The 23,454-nt window shown below is 43.7% G+C and overlaps 2 protein-coding genes across 6 annotated transcripts in view; one reads left to right on the forward strand and one right to left on the reverse strand.

Moving 5' to 3' along the window:
* The first annotated feature begins 1,155 nt into the window (after window positions 1-1,155).
* Window positions 1,156-14,115, forward strand: LOC111073649 (PHD finger protein rhinoceros). Of its 3 annotated transcripts, none has more exons than XM_022366070.2 (8): window positions 1,156-1,257; window positions 1,848-2,176; window positions 2,268-2,829; window positions 2,918-3,112; window positions 3,187-3,403; window positions 3,471-3,660; window positions 3,729-4,348; window positions 4,416-14,115. In XM_022366070.2, exons 3-8 carry the CDS (start codon window positions 2,372-2,374, stop codon window positions 12,642-12,644), a joined length of 9,909 nt encoding a protein of 3,302 aa, XP_022221762.1. In that variant the 5' UTR covers window positions 1,156-1,257; window positions 1,848-2,176; window positions 2,268-2,371; the 3' UTR covers window positions 12,645-14,115. The 3 variants fall into 3 exon arrangements, with proteins under 3 accessions (XP_022221762.1, XP_022221760.1, XP_022221761.1); XM_022366069.2 differs by having other exon boundaries at window positions 1,163-1,257; window positions 1,315-2,176; XM_022366068.2 differs by having other exon boundaries at window positions 1,160-2,176.
* A 1,756-nt stretch (window positions 14,116-15,871) lies between these two features.
* LOC111073651 (serine/threonine-protein kinase NLK) overlaps window positions 15,872-23,454 on the reverse strand; it is a 68,279-nt gene continuing 60,696 nt past the window's right edge. For 2 of the 3 annotated variants that reach the window (XM_022366072.2, XM_022366071.2), the window contains exons 5-8: window positions 22,855-23,446; window positions 22,579-22,780; window positions 22,420-22,513; window positions 15,872-20,185 (exon numbers count right to left, since the gene is read on the reverse strand). In XM_022366072.2, coding sequence (XP_022221764.1) covers window positions 20,131-20,185; window positions 22,420-22,513; window positions 22,579-22,780; window positions 22,855-23,446 — 943 coding nt within the window. In that variant the 3' untranslated portion in view covers window positions 15,872-20,130. Of the gene's footprint in view, window positions 20,186-21,736; window positions 21,916-22,419; window positions 22,514-22,578; window positions 22,781-22,854; window positions 23,447-23,454 lie in introns of those variants that run through there. The other variant, XM_041593946.1, reaches the window with a different exon arrangement.

Consider the following 23,454-nt stretch of genomic DNA (forward strand, 5'->3'; position numbering starts at 1 on the left):
TTTAAATATACCGTAAATATACCAAGGAAAAAACTAACTTAACCCAGTTAACCCCGCTTTATTTAAACGTATGAGTATCATGGGTATCTCTGCCTCTCTGCCCTGAATATACAAAGGTTAGCAAAAGTGGTTAGCATACCCATAACCACTGATTTTCATCGCTTTTCTACTGCGGGCTTAATTTAATAATTAAAGAAAGTAAAGCATTAAGAAGAGGAAGGGAATAAGTGGTAGATATATGTATATAAAAATACAGTCCTACAGCATAAGGCTCCAAAATCAGTGAAATTCAACTCTTTTAGCGAGTAATTTTTATATAATTATTTTCATTATTAACCGTCTTTTATCTCTTCCCTATATATGACAGTGCATACTTTTTCCATATGAACGGTGAGGGTAGCCTACAGCCGGTGCCATTCCCGAATTATAAATAAAAAGATATACACTCTTAATTTGTACCATATATTAATATAAATATCAATTGAAAGTTTAGTATTAATATTTCGAAGCAGCATGGAAAACAAATTTAACATAAGTTAGAGGGTGTAATAGGGTGTACAAATGTCCCATACTCATAGCAGAAACTTGGTTGACCAGCAACAATGACGTTACATTCCGTACACACTGACGTATTATGTTTTCACTTGTATCCTATTTTGTAAAGAAGTCAATAAAAAGGAGTACTTCAAATTAACTATTCCTGTTAAAAATTAATTTATCAATCGGATAAAATTATGTTTGTATTGCTGAGGGTTCTAGCTAGCTAGTAGTACTAAATCGAATAGCAAAATCGGGGAATATGATACATAAATATGTAGTTAATATGATGCAAATGTGTAGTTACCATGTAAAACATCAATTCTGCCATCAAAAAACCATTAATTAAACCGTATTTTATAAATAATCAAATAGAAATGTGTACCTAACATAAGCGAATCTCTTAGGAAATGAATCAATTTCTCGTAGAAAATTATATGATCAGTGCTGAGGGCTCCAGTAATTAGTATTTCACTAATCCGAAAATCAAAATCGGGGAAACGGATCCATTTTGGCCCATTTTCTTCGGTATATTTACGGTATTTTTTGAAATGATACGGTATATTTGGGTATTTTTCTGCTAGGCTGACGGTATATTTTTTCGATAAATCCGCGGTCACACTGGTAGAAAATTTATAATGGCGACAAATCTGTGAAAATCTTGTAAATAATCATAAAAATTGCATTGTCCCCAAAAATGCAAATGCAATTACGTGAAACGTGAGTGTGAAATAAATGCTACGCAAAATTGATTAATACTGTGCTATTTTCGCACAGTAACAAGTGCCACCAGCGTGTGTGTCTGCGGCGGCAAAAAACGCAAATGTAAAAATATATAACAAAATTGCATTCACTTGGGCCAATACAAAAGTAGTGATACATGTGTTTAATTAATTTTATCAGCAACATTGCTACAAAATATCCCTTCTAAATCAATAACAAATGCTTTTATTACAATAAAAGGGGGAAAAAGTGCAAAAAAAAAACCTATGATTATTAGTAGGCTGAAGAGAGGAAGAGGAGGATGGTTGGCTGACAAGTAGAAGCTGATAAATGCAACACGCGCACCACCTGCTTGCCTCCCGCTCGCACTTATAGACATAGTAATCGCGCCCTTAAAACGAGCGTGCTGTGTGGGAGCGAGAAGGCTTGAGAAGTCGTGTCATAGCAGCTAAACAATATCCGAAAGCTAAAGAGTTTTTCCATATTTTTTGTGTATTTTTGGTGTGAAAACCCAAGGATGGATAAAAAATAATTAATCCTTATCAAAGACCTAAAATTATAATGTTTTTATATTTCCGAACGTCAAGACGAGCCTCAGAAGCGTGGCAATTATCTGAATAAATTAAGCAAAACACAAACACAGAAACGCACAAAGTGTGTGCAAATCAACGAACAAAACAAACCGTAGAAAAAGAACGTGAGAAGAGGAGCGGAGCGGGAATAAGATAACTCGCCTGGAGAGGAGTGCTGAGCACACAGGACTGCAAAGTGGCGTCGCTACTGAAGATTAGGGCTGGGGCAGCAGCGGCGTCCATGTCCAAGGGTCGGCACAACAATAACCCCTATTGCACCACTACCAGGAGAGCGCATCAGCAGCAGCCGGTGTGGTGTCGCCAATTGTGGCCTTAAGCATGTAGTAAGTGCAGAAAATGCCTTTGCATAGATCGAATTCCAATTGAACTGTCCAATCTCTCTCTATCTCTCTCTGTTGAATTGGAATCACTTAGGTCTTGAAGCAAGAACCCGTTCTCTTACCAAGCACAAGACACGAGGGAGAAGAAGTAAATCAAAACAGCAGAAACACACAAAACCAACTCGACACCAATGAAAAATGTCACAAAGAGGTAAGCGCGGTAATCAACATCATCATCAGTCGCATCATCCGCCGCCGCAGCAGCAACAGCGTAAGGATGTTGAGCCACAGCCGCCCCCCACCAAACGGCGTAAAGGTAGACCGCCCAATGGGGCAACAACAGCCGCGGCAGCAATAGCAGCAGCGGCAGCGGGAACAGCAACAGGAGGAGACCGAGTTCCAATTATACCATCTAGTAAAAGCAAAAATGATATGGAACTGGAGCTTGATATTGGTGGAGGAAGTGGACTACCTGGAGCCGCCAGCAGCAGCAGCATTAGCAAATCCAAGTCAACGAAGCTGGCCAAGTCGTCTAGTAAATCCAAGTCGCAGGGGGCGAGTACGAGTAGCTCATGGCAGGCTCGGTCCGTGGCAGACATTAAAATGTCGAGCATCTACAATCGCAGCTCAACGGAGGCCCCAGCTGAACTTTACCGGTAAGTATTCGACGAAAGGTGAAAGGCAGTGGCTATCTTGCTTCGAGTCTCTATAAACATCTCCGTTCTTCTCCCGTGTCATTTGCAGCAAGGATCTCATTAGCGCAATGAAATTGCCGGACTCGGAGCCATTGGCCAATTATGAGTATTTAGTTGTGGCGGATCAATGGAAGCAGGAGTGGGAGAAGGGCGTACAAGTACCTGTTAACCCCGACTCCCTTCCCGAGCCATGCGTTTACGTTCTGCCTGAGCCAATTGTGTCACCAGCCCACGACTTTAAGCTGTGAGTGTTATGACCTAGTATCCATTAATCCCAGTTTAGCCATGAAATTAACACTCTCCGCATCTCATTTTTAGTCCGAAAAATCGCTATCTGCGCATTACCAAAGACGAGCACTATTCGCCGGAGCTGCATTGCTTGACGAATGTCGTTGCCTTGGCAGAGAACACCTGTGCCTACGACATAGATCCCATTGATGAGGCCTGGCTGCGTCTCTACAATGGCGATCGTGCTCAATGTGGAGCTTTCCCCATTAACGAGACACAGTTCGAGCGCGTCATTGAGGAGCTGGAGGTGAGTGTCCCACAGAACGCTAACTTCTGAAACAGTTCTTCATTTGATGGTGACTTTTCGTCGTCAGGTTCGTTGCTGGGAGCAGATTCAGGCGATTCTTAAGCAAGAGGAAGGCTTGGGCATCGAGTTCGATGAAAACGTCATCTGCGATGTTTGCCGGTCCCCCGACTCGGAGGAGGCCAACGAAATGGTATTCTGTGATAATTGCAATATCTGTGTGCATCAGGCTTGTTACGGAATTACAGCAATCCCATCAGGTAAGCAGCGACAACGAAGAATCCCTCCATTGTCGACAACATTTTAATCTGTTCCCCTTGTTTTGCAGGTCAATGGCTATGTCGCACCTGTTCCATGGGCATAACGCCTGACTGCGTCCTATGTCCGAACAAGGGTGGCGCCATGAAGTCCAACAAATCGGGCAAGCACTGGGCCCACGTTTCCTGCGCCCTGTGGATACCAGAAGTCAGCATTGGATGTGTGGATCGCATGGAGCCGATAACAAAAATCTCAAGCATTCCTCAATCGCGCTGGTCTTTGGTCTGCGTGCTCTGCAGAAAGCGCGTGGGCAGCTGCATCCAATGCTCGGTGAAGCCCTGTAAAACAGCATACCATGTGACCTGCGCATTCCAGCACGGCTTGGAGATGCGGGCCATCATCGAAGAGGGCAATGCCGAAGATGGCGTGAAGTTGCGTTCCTATTGCCAGAAGCACAGCATGAGCAAAGGCAAGAAGGAGAACGCTGCCGTTGCAAGTGGGGGAGGCAGTGCCTCGGTCACGAGTTCCATGCACAAACCGAACAAGTATGGCGCTGTTACAGGCGGCGGAGCAGACGAGGGCAGTAGTGCGTGTGGTAAGACAGGAGAGGATCAACGCAGGCGTAAGAATCATCGAAAGAACGACATGACCTCCGAGGAGCGTAATCAGGCAAGGGCTCAGCGTCTACAGGTATGGCAAATCGATCGATGATTAACTTTAAATGCATAAATTCCATAAATTTGCTTTTTATCCTCAGGAGGTGGAGGCGGAGTTCGACAAGCATGTGAACATTAATGACATCAGTTGTCATTTATTCGATGTGGACGACGATGCCATTGTGGCCATATATAACTACTGGAAGCTGAAGCGAAAGTCGCGCCATAATCGAGAGCTGATACCGCCTAAGTCCGAGGACGTGGAGATGATAGCCCGCAAGCAGGAGCAGCAGGACTTAGAGAACCATAAACTTGTGGTTCACTTGCGGCAGGATCTGGAGCGAGTTCGCAATCTATGCTACATGGTTAGCCGGAGGGAGAAGCTGTCGCGCTCCCTATTCAAGCTACGCGAGCAGGTCTTCTACAAGCAGCTGGGAGTGATCGACGCGATTCGCCTGGACAAGCAGCAGCAAAAACAGGAAGAAAAGCAGCGTCCCGCCCTGGACATGGACACTGTAATATACGCCAACGATGGGCCCACGTTGTACGATCGCTTCTACAGCTCGGCTGGAGGACAAACTGTGCCGGCACAGTACCAGGATCTGGAGTATGTCCTCGAGCAGCTCATGGGCAAGATACAGAGTGGAAAGCAGGGACGTCGACGTGCCTCCCAGTCCCCCAACAAGCGTAAGCAGGTGGCTAAAGCTTCCCCCACCAAGAGGGTCAACAATGGCGCCATTACTTCCCGCACATCTTCTCCAGAGAAGCCTACAGCGATGAGCAAGGTGGCATCCATATCCTCCACTGCTGCAAAGGTGCGGGGGGCACCGCCTGGGAAGCCTCCTACAGGGAGGCGTGCCTCGAAGAGCGGCGCGGCGACGGGGACGTCGACCCACAATAAAACTCAATCGCAATCGCATTCCCTCATCCGAAGCAGTGCGTCCTCCCATACGTCAAGCGGCAGTTCATCATCTGGTGATTCCAGCTCGCCGAATGGCACCAGTAGTTCCGACAGTTCCTCTGCAAGCGATTCAGGAAGTGAAAGCGGTACCTCAAGCGCGGCCAGCGGAATCTCCAGGCGAAAGTCTTTCACCACAGGGAGTCCCCTCAAAAAGCAAAGTTACGCGCGCTCCGTCGAGCAGAGACAGAAGCAGCGCCAGCGGCGTCAAAGTGAGGCGGCTGCAAGTGCGCCTGCGGCGTCTCCGAACTCAAGATCTGCCACCAGCTCTAGCGAAGATGAGGACGATCAGCAGAGGCGGCGGCAAGAGTCAGAGCGTGAGGGCCGCGGACGTGGAGCAATATACAACAAAACAGTACCTAACAGAACCCAGCCAACTAAGTCAAAGCAAAGCAGTCAAGCAGATGCAGGAGCCGCAGTCGGGACGGGAGCGAGAAGAAAAGTGTCAACAACAACACGAGGATTGGCTCAGATGCACAAGGATGCCGAGGAGAGCTTGTGGAGCGATGAAAGTGAAGAATTGCTGCCTATGAAAGGCGAAATGCAACGCGAGGCCATTTCATCGTCTGGGGGACTGGTGCCGTCTGGCCCGATGACCGGTGGCAGGAAGATGGGGCAACATATTTACTCTGACTCGGAGAGCAGTTCCTCTTCCAACGAGAAGGAGCTGGAAGAAATAACCACTGTTGAGAGCAACGTCAGTGATTCGCAGAACCAGCAGACGATACGAACGAAGGCGGCCATGAAGGAGTTTGTGCCAGGCAAAGCTGCTACAACGACCCAATCAGCCACAACAGCCACAGCCGCTGCCAGCAAATCCACAAAATCCACAAAAGATGCAAAAGAAGGAGGCACCAGTTCTAAAGCGAATTCCAACGCGAAGTTGCCATATCAAGCGGATCTACTGGTAGTTCCACAGCGTCAGGCAGCCAAGAAGGCTTCCGAGAACATGCGCTCCACGAATCTCGCCACAGCGCTGCAGCCAGATGCTTCAGATAGAATGCGTGAGCCAGAAACCAACTCGGCTGCTACAAGTGCCAAGAACAAGCCGAAGGACTCCGGCTCGAAGCAAGCGACGGAGGCGGATAAATTCGGTGGCGGAGACAAGGTGCGATCCAAAGAGCAGACGAAGTCTACAGTGAAGTCGGCTGGAGAAGCGATAGTGGAGCGTGGCAAGCGTGGTAGACCGCCCAAGGTGCCGAGAAAGCACCCTGCCGCCTCCACCAGCAGCATTGAAAAAGAGAAACCACCTCCCCCCACCGAAGCAAAGTCTACTGCTCCTGTCACAAATCCTACCGCAGCCAAGACCACTTTTGCTGTCTCCTATGTGCCACAGAGACAAGCAGCTAAGAAGGCGGCGGAACAGCTGAAGAGCAGCAAGCCCATACAGGAAACCGCCTTCTCAACTGCGAATGAATCTGCAGAGAAGGAACTAGCGGCGACGACAACGGGGACGCCGTCGACAGGAACAACAACATCGCCGGTAAAAATCACGAGAAGAACTTCACTAAAGGAAGCACCGAACACTCCAAAGGAAAGCTCACCTAACCGAAGAAAGTCGAAGGAGGAGGCAGTGGTGATAGCAACGAAAACGACAACACCAATCAAGCGTCGGATTGCTGCACCCAATCTTTCCAGCTCCAGCTCCGGGGACAGTGATAGCTCCAGCTCCTCCAGCAGCTCGGGGAGCAGCTCGAGCAGTGGCAGTGGCAGTGATTCAGATAGCGAATCGCAGGCCAGCGATGCAGAGAAGCCAAGGCAAGCAAGCAAGGAGGCAGTTCCAAGCGCTGTAGCACCCTACAGTACCATGTCCTCCAATGTGCCAAAGCGTTCACCGCGCAAGTCTGTGGACAAACCTATAGCATCAACAGCAGCCGTAGTTACGGCGCCGCCCCCGCCACCACCGCCTCAGGCTGCCAGGACTCGTCAGAACTCCACCAACAAATCGCCAAAGAGAGCACCCCAGAAGTCAGTGGCCACGATTGCCATTCAGGACGATGCCCAAAACGCCCCCAAACTGCAATCCTATCGCAGCCAATCCTCTTCAGACGAGGGATCAAAGCAAGTCCAGTCGGAGCAATTCACCAAAAGAGCAACGCGTGCCTCCAAGTCGCGCCCTCCCTCGCCAGAAAAACAGACTCCCCGACGAAAATCTCGAGCCGACGAGTCCCCCAAAAAGTTGCCAAACTTGGAGCACGAAATCAATCAGAGAAAGGCGGCCAGCGGAAAAGCTACCAGCGCGTTGGACAAGATGCTGGATAAAAAGCAACAGCAAATCAACAACTCCACGCCAGTATCACCTCTCAGAAATTCCCCCACACCCATACCTACGCCTATTACAACGCCGCCAGCTTCTTCTCCTCCGCCCGTTAAGCTCCTACATGAGCCCGAGCCAGTCGTCGAACCCGAGGTGGGGATAGAGCCCGACCAAGAGCCGGAACCAACAACAGAGGCAGGGGAATTGCCCATGGATATTGATGAGGAGCTGACCACCGCTCCAACGCATACGCAGCTATCGGCCAATGCCAGCAAACTCGCAGACATCATTGATGACGAGCGTCCGCCTGCCGCTCCACTTCCTGCCTCGCCCACACCCACTCCCACCTCGAACGACGAGTTGTCGGATGCAGGCAGTGATCTCAGCGAGCGGTGTCGCAGTCGCTGGCGCTCGAGGCGGAGGAGAAGGAGACGAAGCCACGAGCCAGACGAAGAGCACACCCATCACACGCAGCACCTCCTGAACGAGATGGAAATGGCCCGCGAGTTGGAGGAGGAAAGGAAGAACGAGCTGCTGGCGAATGCTAGTAAGTATTCGGCGTCAACATCGTCTCCAGCAGTGACCGTCATCCCACCCGATCCCCCGGAAATCATAGAATTGGATTCGAACTCGGCCAACTCGGGAGATCAGCAACAACAGGCGCATCCGCAACTGCAAGATCAACCGTTGCCAAAACAGTTGATGGTACACTCACCCGCAAGCGAGGTTGTCTCTACCATTCAGCAGCAACAGCAGCCCCCGCCTTCGCATCAGACCTTAATCGCGCAGTTGCCTGTGGAGCACATGGCCCCTGTGCTGACAATCGGTCCAGCCGCACCATGTGTCCTAGAGCCGATTGTGGACACCATTCTAGAGATGGAGGACAGCAAGTTTGCGAATAACTTTGCGTCGAGCCTAGCCAGCGTGTTGAATCCACCCAATCCCGGGCAAATGAGTCTCCTCGGATCGAGCCTGGACAGAGGCGAGCAAATCTCTGAAGAGGATAGCATCCAGGCCACCCGAACTCTTCTAGAGAAATTGCGAAAGACGAAGCGGAAGGCCCAGGATGACTGTTGCTCGAAGGAAGCCGTTGACTTGTTGCCCCCCACGCCAGCCATTCCGTCGGTGTTCCCGTTCCACAATGCTGCTGACCCCGAGGATATTATTCACGCCCAAAAGGAGCAGCAGCAGCATCAGCAGAATCAACAACAGCAACAAAAAAGTTGTCTGTATGGGAACTCTTCAGGACCGAACTCTGTGGCTTCTCTAACCATCAAGGACTCGCCAATGACAGCCAACAGTGGAAGTTATACCAATAGCTTGACGAACACTCCGAATGCCACGCCCACGAATGCAACAATGGGAAACAATCTGGGAGCAAGCAGTGGCTACCAGGTGAACTTTGGCAACTCCCAGCAAGTGCCGCCCCTGAGCTGCTTCCTTGAGAAGTCATCCCACCAAAAGGGAGGCTGTCCTCTTTCCAAAAATGGAGGAGGAGTTGCTGGACTAGCGGGGGCCACTCCAGACTTTGTGGACCTCGCTGCGGCGGCTGTGAAAAATAGTATCGATAGCTACCAAGTCGTAGCAGCAATTCCGGGCTCCCAGTCCGGGGCAGGAAGCAACAACAACAAGCTCAGCGACTACGACGAGAACACACGAATGCAGTCGCCCTTCGGCAGGATGCAGCGCTGGAACGAAAACGATCTAATAGCAGCGCGGCGCAGTAGCTCCCCCAGCTCTGTATCGGAGTCTAACGATCAGCCCCCAGAATCGGTGGCTGCCCGCAACATATCCCAGCTGGAGGGCTGCAAGACCTTCTTCAACAGCTACGCCAGTGGTAATGGTGGAGGCGGGAGTGCAGTCAATCCCACTGCTCCCTACAGTCATGCTCCTCTGGTCAATGGCATTGACGGAATATCCATGTTCAGCAGCGCAGCAGCGCCACAGCAACAAACGACGCCGACCCACCAGCAGCAGCAACAGCAGCGGACGCCGAATAGTCAGTACAACGGAAGAATCTATCCCCAACTGGCGTCGATGATGCACACCCAGTCAACGCCAACGGAACCGAATCCGAGTTTGTACGGCAATGGTGGAGTGGGTGTGGTGTCTGGTGTGAGTGTGGGACCTGTACCGACAGCTCTGCCACCGCCACCACAAGCACACCAGTACTCCGGGACGCCGTACACCACGCCCAGCCTGGGAATGCTTCCCGTTCAGCAGCAGCCTGTCGTTCCGCCCGTTCAAGTCACGACTACCTCGAATCATCAGTTTGCCCTGGCCCCGCCGGTAGATGGAAAGATTCCCGCCTACCCTGCTCATTCAGCTCAACTGCTTAGCAGTTGCGTGGAGGCAGCAGTAGTGTCGATGATGCCCCCAACGACGCCAGGTACCGTTGCAGTCAAAGAGTCGCCGAACAAGAGGAGCAGCGTCAATAGCGGGATCGCAGCTAAGAAGCAGGCAAACAAATCTCCACAACTGCCGCAGGGCAAATCTCCGGGAAAGTCTCCCAGGCAACCCCTGCAGCCGCCTACGCCTCCTACACCCACTCCGGCTGTGACTGTACCACCATCCAAGTACGATCCGCTAACACACACGATTCAGGGTAAGCCCCGCCAACGCGCGCCGAGGGGAAGTGTTGGCTCCGGGGCTCCAGGTAGAGGCAGGGGACGTGGCAGGGGACGGGGTCGTGGAGCAGGAACTGCCAGTGGAATGGCCATGTCGCTCCCGCCGCCCATGTCAGATTACGGAAGCAACACGCATATAGTCAACAACCTGGTGGGAACGCCCTTTGAGTTCAATAATTACGACGATGACATGGCGGGACCAGGAGTGGAGAATCTGCAGTCGTTGAGGAATCGGCGCAGAAGCTTTGAGCTGCGAACACCGCGAGGACAGGCCAAGCCCACACCAACGGCCAGTGCTGCGACAACAACGAATCCGTTACTGCATCCTGTGCTGCCAGGGCCAGTGGACATGAGGACCTACAATCTCGGCTTCGAGGCTCCACATAGCACGGCTTCCCAGGAGGCCTACCAGAACAACCTCCTGGGAGCCTTTGACTCTGGAACCGCAGATCAAACGCTGAGCGAGTTCGACGAGGAAGACGAACGCCAGTTCCAGTCGGCTCTTAGGGCGACAGGTACTGGAACCTCGCCCAGCAAGCAGCCAGCGGTGGCAGCAGCGCCAGTTGCTCCAGCTCCTAATGCGAACTCTCAACCCACCGCAAATCTTCTCCTGCACTCAACAGAGGCCAATCAAATGGCACTTAGTGTCGCTGCCACAGGCGGCGCAACCCACTTGATGGAGGGATCGCTGGTTGAGGCTTCCTTAGAGGCAACATCGGAGGAGGTCTCAATAGACTCGGACACAACAATTCTGAACAGCAAAACGTCCATCTGCGATGCCCGGAATCAGCTGAAGCTGAAGATCAAGAGCCCCCTGGCTTACTCTGGGGAGCACTACAGCACAATGACAAACAGCCTGAGCAGCAGCCTGAGTCTCTCCAGCAGCACTCTGGTTCAGTCTTCGAGTGCTGTGCAAACCACGATGTCCACCTCCACGGTGGTCAGTGCTTCCTCCGTGGGCAGCGGCAACTCGCGACGAATGCGAAAGAAGGAGCTGCTCAGTTTGTATGTGGTGCAGAAGGACAACCTCAACGACGACAGCTCTTGCGGACTTCCAGCGGCGTCCGACAACCTTCCCCTGGAGAACCTCCTGCGCAAGTCTGAGGAGGAGGAGGATGTGGCCACCGGCAATGGAAATGGGAATGGGTCTAAGAGATTCAAGAAGAACTCCAGCAGCAGGGAACTGCGCGCTCTCGACGCTAATTCAGTGCTAGCGGAGGACCAACTGCTCTCGGGCGTTTCGGGCGGCGGAGCAGGAACGGTATCTGGCGATGGAAGACGTCGCAGCGCTTGCAGCTCGGGAAGTAATAACGACAACAACGGCAAGACCGGTGCGGCCAGCAGTGCAGGTAAGCGTCGGGGACGGAGCAAGACTCTCGAGAGCAGCGAAGACGATCATCAGACCCCCAAGTTGAAGATTAAAATCCGGGGCTTGTCGGGTAGCGAGGCAGTCGGTTCTGTAGGAATTCCCAATGCGGGCGATAGCAAGAGCTACAGCTATGAGATGACCCGAAGAGCTTGTCCTCCAAAGAAGCGCTTGACAAGCAACTACAGCACTCCCACGCTGGAGGAGATTAAGAGGGATTCCATGAACTATCGTAAAAAAGTCATGCAGGACTTTGACAAAGGCGAGGAACATAATAAGCGGGATAAATCTGGCATAGCTCTGGATGGCGAAACTCTGATGCCTCAGCCTCCCAGCAAGCGACCAAAGTCGTCAAAGCCGAAAAAGGACAAGAAGGAGAAGAAACGCCAAAAGCAGAAGCAGCTCATCCTGAACAGTAGCACAACCACAACCACAATGACTACCACGTTGATTGAGAACACAGCCAGTGCCTCACCAGGCGATAAGCCAAAGCTGATCCTTCGAATTAACAAGCGCAAAACTGAGACTTCGACAAAAATCACGTGCTTGGAGCAGCCGCCGGTGAACGAGGCACCGCTGCGCCTAAAGATAGCCAGAAACTCCTCAGGAGGAGGGTATATAATCGGCGCTAAAGCTGAAAAGAAGGAAGATCCGCCACGTGATCCGCCAAATGTGTCCCCCCATCAGCTACCGATGATGGCTCCCCACGGGGAGACATCGCCCCAAGGGCGGCTTCTCAACAGCTTTACACCGCACTCCCAGAATGCGAATGCCTCTCCAGCACTGCTAGGCAAAGACACCGGAACGCCATCGCCGCCCTGTTTGGTAATAGACTCCAGCAAGAGTGCTGATGTGCATGACTCCACTTCGCTGCCGGAGAGCGGCGTGGCTGCCATGGGTGTTCCTGACTCCCTGGTTGGCGCCACTACCCCACTTTGCGTGAACGTAGGTAATTATGAGAATAGCAACAACTCGTTGCCATCGGCCAGCGGCACTGGGTCTGCATCCAGTAATTCCTGCAACAGCAATTCGAACAACAATAACAATAACGGCAGCGGAGGGGGCGCAGCCAGCGGGGGTGGCAGTTTGCTTCCATTGAAAAAAGACTGTGAGGTTAGATGATAATCATAAAAAGCGAGACAATCGCTAACATGTGTGTTTTCTATCACTTCATTCATTTCATTTTCCCTTTGTGTGATTTCTCTGTCCTTGCCCCTTTAGGTGTAAATGAGCATTAGTCGCCTCCCCTCCCATTCCCTTCCATATCCCTCGCGAACTTTAAATTGTACAGCTAGTTTGTAAGCCTCCTTCCTACCTTCTACCCTACTCCTTTGTCTGTAACATGTTTGTTGTAATCGCATGAGCGTAAACAAGATATTATCAATATATAGAGAACCGTCTATATATACATATATATGTATAGATCATTATGTATAGTAAGGCCTCACTGCAAGAAACAAGTAAATCTAATTGTACATTTTTAGTAAAAGCTGATTATACTTTTAAGGTTTTGTAAAATACTGTATTAAAGTTAAAAAACAAAACGCAATTGAATGTGTAACCCAAAAAATCCAAAAATGCTCTCGGTCTAGGTTTACGAATGCCTCCATTCACCCAAAAATCCTTCCACTCCTACTCACTCAAATGATCGATAAAACCAAGCATATGCATAAACTAAAAACTATTTATTAATATATATTTAATTCAAAAATGCGTATAATAATCGTAAAATATTAGCAAAAAAAAACTGTTAAATGCGTGCAAAAGAAACAAAAAAAAAACACAAAAAATGTAGCCTATAGTCATTAATTGTAGTTCTTAGCGAAAATCAAAGTCGGTAGGTACTCCCTGACCGCAATCTAAGTGCATATAACTCCCCTTCCTCATCTCCAGCCTATACCTATACCTAGAGAGATTAACAAGAAATCAACATCTTATTATCCTACCCAATTCATGGGTAATGTTTGTATTTTAGAATGTAAGAGTGCGACGAGTCGTATCGAAAAGAAACTCCAAATGAAATAGTTTCGTTTTATTTTTTTTTTAGCGTTTTTTAAAGTGTAAAAGCAATAGAAACATACGCAAAAGTCCACTGGTTTTCTATAAGCAAAGATCTGTTGCTCGATCCAAGTCATGAACACACATACACCCAAAACACAAAACAAAAAAATCGCTTTTAAACCCGAGGCACTCTAGCCATCTTAGAGATATTCACCCAATGTGATTACATTCCAGATTCCAGTTCAGGTCCTCAAAGACTTTTAATTCCCCAAAGACTTTTAGAAAATCCTAACCGCCATAAGGTCGTTGTGCATGCTATTTCTCTTCACTAAATTAGTTATTGACTTAATCACATTGGGCGTGGAGCCTCCATTAAAAGGTAAAAGCTATCCAGAATACATTAAATAAACAAATGCAACAAATATTAATTCCAGAATATTAAACACCCAAAAGAAGGCATAGGGAATAATTCAAGTTGTGCGAAGAATAAATTGTATACAGTAATTTCAAGAGTAAATTTAAAAGTTTTCGATAATTGTGTAATTGTAAATAAGTGTGTGCGAGAAATGTTTTTAATTATTATTATTACGTTTAATCTAATTATTAATTAATGATTATGATTATTAATTTTAATTCTAGTTCTTAGCAAAAATTTAATAAAAGCAAAAAAGCCTTATTTAAAAACAAAACTAATAAACGCTGCACAATATTTTTTTCTATTTCTATATATCTAGTGGGATAATCAATTTACTGAAAATTGAAGTAAACGCTGTATATAAGTGACAGTTAAGTATTACACTTAGTTGTATTATAAATACGAAAATATAGAAGAAATTATTCATAAACTATTGAGAAAGAGATCTGTTTATGATATTCTTCCGATCAAAAGGAGCCCAGGCCCACGCACCGTACGGAAAAAGAACTATTTTAGTTAGGGGCAAAGTCGATTGGGCAAGGTCCAGATCTGCCAAGGACCTACTTTCCCAGGATCGTGATGATCCACATTGTCGTGCGGCATTAGAATCTGACAAGGAATATAATAGTTATAGCTTTATATATAGCGGTTTTATTTAAAACGTAATTGCAAATATCCTACATCCTTGATATTTGATAAGGACTTTCTATAAAATCAAGAATGTTTTCCCGATCACAAGAAGCCCACAAATAATGAGAGCATGTTGCATTGTTATGCATATCTCGACTATTAATGGTGCGATCTGGGTGTTGCATATCCATTTATTAGCCGGACCTGAAATAGCAGAGTTAATAGGAGAGATAACCGATTTATTGCGTGATTTTTTCACTGATTCATCCATTCACTGATTTATTCATTGATTCATTCACTGATCTATTCATTGATTTATTGAGAACATTTATGATACTTTAATGTTCAATAATGTTCACACATGTCCGTTCATGTCCATTCATGTTAATCCATGATCGGATAAAAAACAGCAAAAATATAGCCTAATAGGGACTTCATTCACAAATAAATTTATAATGGCAGTATCCTTTATGTCCAGGAATCCAAAGAGATTGCAAACGATGCAGGATTTTTTCCCGATGGCGAGGAGACACGAGCCGACGGACAGCAAGCATGTATGTGTGTACGTGAAACACTCCCAAATATATGATTGTATGCATAGAATAATTTTTAGCTGCCAAAACCGATTTTGCTTGAGATGTCAGCTTACGTAAATATGTGTGTGCCATGTGTCTTCAGTCAGCCGAAGACCTGGGAACGTACGCTAAAAACACAGCTGCGCAACTTTCGTTGTATGAACTGGCACATCTATATGGCTCGACTATCAAAGAAAATAAGAAAACAAAAATGGTCTAATGTTGTCAATTGTTGTACAAAAAAAATTGTGGCTATTGTTGTTGTACAACAAAAGATTTTGATGGTGCAACAACCACCCTCCATTTTTTTATGCCCAAGAGTATGCTCTGATTTCAAATCCAATTGCAATATAAAGTATGCAATGAAAATTTTCACATAGGTAATTTTGCTTTCTACTGATTTCTGTTCGCCTGTTCGCAGATTTGAAATCTCCGTTTTGAGCGCCACCAAATTGAGGGTGGTGTGGTTGTACAACATTTACAAAAAATATAAAAATTGACAACACCACTCACTTCGTGTCCATCAGTCCATCATAATAAACACATACTTCAGTATCCACTCAATTCACTTAAGCTATTAAATACCAAAAATCGTGGTTTCTCCTTTATTTCTTGGCTGATCGGGGCATGCAGGCTTATTCCTTATCACGGCTCGGCTCCCTACAACGCTAAACCTATGGTCTTTATTGTCGGATGGCTATCAAGACCCACAATAAAACAAATTTTTTTTTGTATATATTTTTTTTGTGTGTTGTAATTCCAAAGAACTTTATTTAGTTTGAAAGCATTTTCCTTACCATTCATTATCTTCGTCTCTTTCTTATTTTTTTTTTTTTTTTAGGTTTTTATATTATTTTGTTAGTCTAGTGCTGGTTTCCTGTTTAGTTATTTCAATGGTTAGTATGTGTTTATCGTATCTGTATATATAACGTAGCCTTTCGGTTTTTGGAAAATGGTTTCGCTTTTTAAAATGTACAAATCTTGTAGGATTGCTTCTCGCTACACAAATAATTTTTTGGTTTAGTTGCGTTAGTTAGTACATATCTGGTTAATGTGTCGAGTGGTTGAGTACACACACAAACATCCATTTATAATTACATATGTACAGTTAAACAGTAAGGGTTTTTTAAATTTATATTTGCGAGTCTAGGAAACCAAATTGGGTGTCGAGTATGTGAGAGGGAACTTTGTTGTGTGATTCATACGAGTACGGGATGATGCTTCCTATAAGAGAAGAAAATAGTTCATAGAGCTACATACATATATAATTGCGTAATACACTTTTTACAACATTTAGCCAAGTACCCATACGCATAAAATAGATACGAGTATCAAAATTTTTTTTAAAGTTTTTTTTTGAGATTTCCGAGCTATTGATTATACATACAGTATTATTATTCCGTTTTTGTTAACTCCTTTTTGTTGTGTATTACAATTTTCTTTTACCCTTTCCTTTTTCGGTTGAGTATTTTTACAGGCCGCCTTTAAGAAAAAATGTCCCACCTTCTTCCCTTCTACCTTAATCATCAATGTCACCATCAATGAGAAGCAATCACAAAGTTTTCTCTTAATATATGCCACAAATATTATGTCCATTCTTTAGAACGCTATTCTTGAGTAAGTTTCCTCATGTATTCACACGATTTCTTAGATATCATGCAATGCACAATATAGCCAGCGTTTCTGGCTTTTAGCAACTCTACAACTACGATTAATTTTATGTCGAAAATGTTTACGGTTTTCCTTTCCTTTACACATTGAGGTGGTATATATTTTCTTGGGGTATTTTGGTTAAAAAAACTGTGTCACAATTTTTACAAACAGCCATTTGTTAAACGTACAATTATGTGTGTCTGTTATGCAAATAAGTGTTGTGCTATATAATCGTATAAGAATTACATTTTATAACCTGAGCGCAATCTTTTTATGGTTTCTACTTCTTGTCGAATTCGCATTTCAACAGCTTTTTCATTTTACCAATTTGTGTATATACTACTTCCACACATATACATAAAGTTTAATAAGATGGAGATGTTTTCTATCCAATTTCCAAATATGGATTACTTTTTTACCTGTTTTTTAATATATTCTGGATTCGGTTTATAGTTTGTTAATCTCAAATATTGTCCACACATATACATACACAAATATATATAGTATATTGTATCATATCAGATATAGTAGGTGTGTGTTTTTATAGCTATAAATTCTAATTAGCAAATGCATTGGGTTGGTTGGATCCACTGTTAAATAATGGCTGAAAAAATAAAACAAAAATGTATTCGTTTTCTTTTTTGTTTTCTTATTATTTTATACAAACAGTTTACACAAGGTTTTTTGTTTTATCTACCAGTTAAAGTAATACGTAGCCAATATACATATACATACATATATATGCAGTTAAGAATGATTATTAGCGGGCTCCGTTAATATTTTATAATTCAAATACTAATTCAGTTTACATTTAAAGTTGCTCCTTACACACATATGAACAGAAAACAGGAGTCTCCAAAATCGTATACATATATCATTCAATATATATGTATATGTATATGTATATATATATATGTATATATATATATATGTATAATGCTTCAATAGTTTTCTCCTCTTTCCAATTAATAGTTGTGCTATGTGTTTATAATATACATGTCCATTACTCATCGTAGATATGGGCTATTTATTGGTGGGGTATGGAAATAATTCTATGTACATGGTGCATTAGCTGAGCGAAATATAATATTTCATATATATCGCTTAATTCTATACGGTGCTTAATACCTCTATCTAGAGATGCGGTATAAGCTGTTTGTTTATTGATCGATTGAGTCACATTAACTTGCACTCGAATTTCGACTCTGATCAAAATAAATCTGTACTTTATATATACATACATATATAGTAAAAGATATATATTTAAGAAAGACTTTAGGTATGAACAAAGTTTTTAAGGGATCCTAGTTTTTGTTTTGTTTTTGCTATGAGATCTCCGTGAAAGTTTTGAAAGTTCTTATTTTTTTCATTTTTTTCCTTTAAGCTAATCCATTTATGTATACTCTATACTCATGATCATATTTATATTGCTATAATCAATAACTACATACATAATCGTACTCATATTCGTATTTATATAGCTATAATTATTTCCTACATACATACATAAGAAAGCAGCACGGTTAAAAAGCAATCGAGATGGAAATTTGTGGTTTCAAGAGTTTCTTTCTACTTCTCTATTATACTTGTAGTTTATCATTTGAACGTACTTCGGTAATATTTGTATATGCTTGTGTGTTTTCTCTAAACATTGAATACAAAAGACATTCAAAATCCACACAGACATTTTCCTTATACATTGTGTTTATTTAAATCGAAATTTCGTCTCTGGCAGAAACAATAGAACTCAATTTCATGTTGCATATTCTCAATTAAGTAAGTAAACTCAGTCTTAAGCATATATAATGTCCTGGGACACCCAAGGAGGCCGTAGAAAATTGATCCTTTATAACCGGTCATATCCTGTACCATAGCTAACCATAGCATTAGGGCATTAAGAGAGACAGAACGTTAGTCAGACGAAAATTAAACTATATTACATGATAATTAACTAAAGACAAAAGTATATATACATATATGTAAGTATATCAACTAAAATTGAATTGGTTCGGGCAGTCAAAGTACGGGTGCCCCAGGCAGGACTGCCCATCTTGTCTGGGACCGCCCAGAACCATTCCTTCACTGGGGGCAGTGTGTCGTCGTCCACTTTTTGTTATTAATTATTATTTAAATTGTGAAAAGTATGTTTAAAAAGTATTATCAAAGTGGAAATTGTCATAACTAAATAAAATTAAAATTGTTTAGTATATCTTTATGTATATTTGTTTAAATGGTAATTTGTTGTTCAGTCGACAGTTGAAACTAATTTAAACTAATTTCATCAAATTTTCTGGTTTTTTCTTTTGTTATTATCATAGTTTAATCGTACTCGTACTTTTATAAGCACATCATACACTTGTCGTACTATATAGTATAAATAGTTGTGGAAACTCCGACTCTAGTCAGATATTAAGTGTATATCTAGAAACCAGTTTCAAAATTGAAGCTTCAAATTTAAGTTTAAATCAAAATAGTTGCATAATTTGAATGCGTTTTCGTTTAGCTTTTACTACATAACTACACATAATTAGGTTTTAGGATTAGTTGAATTTTGATGGATTTTCCCTTGTTGCACTCGATTACATTTCGCTCGCTCTGAGGTAAATTTTGGCAAACAAACTTTAGTTCTGCGTGCATTTTGAGTTTACAATTTTATTTTAAATATATGTATATGTGGGTATATTTAATCGTTAGGCATATCTAAATATATATATACTCGTATATATGCTGTATAATAATCATGAATACGATGCCTGTGTGTTCTGCTAATAACTTACATATATAAACATCCTTTCTATGAGCTTAACATAAAACAGTATTTTTTTTGCATTGAATTTGAGGGTTCGATCAGGGTTCCAATTCTTGTCAAGCACAACAATATTTTCCTCCCTTTTTTCCGGAAACTTATTGTTTTCATTTTTTTTTTGTTTTGTTTATAATACGCTATGCTTTTGCATGTAGTTCGTAAAACTTTAGCTTGTTTGCGTATCTGCTGCTACTTTAACTACAGTGGTTTTTTATTTTATTTGTTTTAGACTAGTTTCAGTTGAGTTACGTTACGTTATTTGTTTGTTTGTTTTTCTACAGTATTCTTAATTATTTGTTTTGCTTTTTTGTAGTTAATTTCGGTGGTGGAATGCTTTAAACAGACGAACGCCCTCTTAAAAGTTGTTTGGCCTACACAACTTTTTGAATCGTTGTTCCTGGCTGAATTTTCTCTTGGGGTTGGGTCCATGTTCTACGACTCCGACTGATAGCTCCTCCCTGATGTTTCGCCTGTTGGTTTGCTTTTGCTTTTATTTCGATTTTAGGCAGCAATGGCCTCATTTTGCCGTCATTCCCATTGATGCGGTGATGGCGGCAATTCCGAAGGATGTGCCACTGTCGAACTGGATTTTTGAAAAGAAATACATTAGTCTCATATTTCAGTAAAATATGTATCTGTCAGCAATATAGTTGTATGACTAAACACCTAGATTAGTGCTCATGCTACAAAAATTAATTACATTTACAGTTAAATACTTTAATGTAGATGTATGTATATATGTACAATAAAAGAAAACGACAAATAGACAGAAGCTCCCATAAAATAACAAACTTAAAATTAAATGAAGGTGTACATAAAATGAACAACAACGTTTCTTGGTTGGAAAAGGGGATGTGGGCAGAGGGGGCAGATATAAACAAAAAAAAATTCGAATGGTTAACATTTAAAAATTGTTTAATGAAGGTTTTTCAAGCTCTTTTTTTGTGGTTTGTCACTGCTGCTCGTCTGCACTGTACTGCGACTATTATTAAAAATTCTTTTTTATAAATATATTTATGCACTTGTTTTTTTTTTCATTTAAATTTAGTTCAAGCTTGGGGATACGAATTTTGTTAAGGGTGTGGGGTGTGGTGTAGGTCAAGGATTATGATGATCTGACTTGGTTAAACACCAAGGTGGGTGAGTGATGTCTGTCTAAAGAAAAATAGATATTTCATGGACGTGAAAATTGTAAAAAATGACAACAATAGATATTTATAATTATAAGATTAATGATCATTTGCATGTGTTTCCATAAGAAATTCATTCTTCATCCCAAATAAATGATGTCAATCTTGATGAAACAGGGAATAAATTGTGTATAAATATTTCATGATTTTTTTTTGCTGTACACAAATAGAAGTAATATATGTATATATTTGTATAAGATTATGAATGGGAAGGGGGATGTGAGCACAAAAGAAAAATGTAAATTGATTATGGGGTTGGATTATAGATACATTTATGTACGATATATATTCGGTATATATGCTTGAAATTTATTCGGATTTGGTCTTTGGTTTTTATAAAATAGTTGGATATGTCTGACAAAATGTTTTTATTTTTCATTTAATGTTCATTCTTTTTCCAGGCCAATATAGCGACATTTAAACAATTTTATAGAATTTTCAGTTTGAGTTAGATTTTCCTTGGAACACACATTTATGTATACAAAAGAGTTACGCAAAAATACCCATTGAAAAAACGAGATTTGAAAGTTAAAAATAGAAATTAAAAAACATTGGTAAGGAAAGATTAAAACTAAAACAAAATTTTGTTTTATTATTTTTTGAAATTTTTGTAAATTTGCTTTTGGTTTTATACACATTTGCAGAGGGTAGAAAATAGGAGAGACAATAAAGAGATGAACAAAAAAGGTGATAAACTAAATAAATAAATATTTAGTAAATTTTCTTGCAGTTTTTTAACAGACCTAAGAGGAGTCGAGAGACAGCTGCTGCCCGGCCCTTGGCCTCTGTATCTCTTTCTGAATTTGTATTGTATCTCTGTATATTGGTATCTTGGTATATGTATCTTTGCTTGGCTTGGTTTTCATTTGCTTCGATCATTCGGCAGATAAAGTATGTCGAGTATATCTTGTGACTTCTGCATTGCTATTTCGATTCGTTTTAGTGGGAGATCGCGCGCCTAGGATCTTGGACTCTCGAGATGTGGTCTTGTTTCGATTGCGGTTCTTTGAGGGCAGCGAAGAAGTAGGCGGCGGCGGAGTGGAGCAGCGGCAGGAGCAGCAGTGCAACTTGTGGTGGTGGTAGTAGTGGTATTGGTAGTAGTAGATATTCTCATTCTCATTGGCTTAACAACGCAAATATAACGATTCGATTTAATAGAAATTTCAAGATTAATATCCATGTTGAACAACAGAAATAAAAGAACAAACAAAATCAAAATCATTTCAAAATCAGTTTACAAATCATAATCAGAGAGAGAGAAAGAGAGTATAGTAGATAGAGAGAGTTATATATATGTAGAGAGAGCGTTACTAAAGCAGGACATTTGTGGAGTTTGGGAACAGGATAAGAGGGGAAGCCATGATTAATCAATTTTGTGTAAACAAAAATCGAAAAAACAAAAGGAAGAACTAAACAAAAATATATTTAGGATTACAAAATTTTGACTAAAGGTTGAGGAAACGATCCCAAAAATGTTTTCAACAAATAGAGTAGCTGTACTGTACTGGAATGGACTGGACGGCGTGCAAATACTGGAAAACTCTTCTCTTTTTGGGAAGGTGAAGGCACAGATAGGGGGTTGAGGTTGGGTCTTAAAATGGAGAAAATGGAAATCTCGCCCACTCACCTGGCAAAGCTTTTGAAGGCCGCACTCTGCGGGTTGATGCAGAGCGGCACCCGACCCGTCTGCAGTTGCTCGGCAATGAACTTGTGCATCTCCTCTGAAAGTTTCAAATGGACATTGGATTGAGTTTAAAAGATTCACAAATTTTTGCTGGAGACTCACCCTTGACCTGCTGCACGGATGTGAGCTTACGTTCCCATAGATCGTCAAAGGGCTGGCCGGCGGATGGCTCGAAGTCGGCTGTGTATTGCCGCATTCCAGCTGAGGTAGTAAAGCAGCATTTGCACATGCACGAGTGGTAGCGCAGTCGTCCTTCGTCCAGATATGGATGCGCCAGGGCATCTGTGACGGAAATTCGTTTGTCCTGGCAGAGCATACATACATATATACAAAGTTAGCTACAAATAACATTAGAGGAACAAATATTTAACCACAAACCGGATCAAACACCAGCATCTGGCAGAGCAGGTGCACCGCCTCGTGTGTGGCATGGGAGCTGAGGGTGTACAGCACCGAAAAGGAGGGCGGCTTGGGGGCGCGGCGCAGCATGTGTGTGCGTGCCCCCTCGCAGGCGTGCCGCATGTCCTCCATGGTAGGGGTGCCCAGCAGCTCCGTGATCAGCTCCAGCTGCTGGACGGGATTCTGCGCCTGGAACAGGATGCGCCGGCCAAGCAGCTCCCCGAATATGCACCCCACTGACCACACGTCCACCGCCGACGAGTAGTGCCGCGCCCCCATGAGGATCTCCGGGGCGCGGTAGTACTGTGTGACCACCTCCTGGGTCATGTGCTTCGCCTGATCTGGCTCCTCCACGCGGGCCAGGCCGAAATCGCAAATTTTGAGCACGCAGTTCGAGTTGACCAGGAGGTTGCCTGGCTTGATGTCGCGATGTAGGATGCGGGCCGAGTGCAGATACTTGAGGCCGCGCAGGATCTGGTACAGGAACACCTTAATGTGGTCGGCGGATAGGTGCTGCGGCGACACGATTATCTTGTGCAGATCCGATTGCAGCAGCTCCGTTATCACATATCTATAAAT

The sequence above is a fragment of the Drosophila obscura genome, unplaced genomic scaffold (genome assembly GCF_018151105.1).
Source record: "Drosophila obscura isolate BZ-5 IFL unplaced genomic scaffold, ASM1815110v1 contig_200, whole genome shotgun sequence".
Taxonomy (NCBI): Eukaryota; Metazoa; Arthropoda; class Insecta; order Diptera; family Drosophilidae; genus Drosophila; species Drosophila obscura.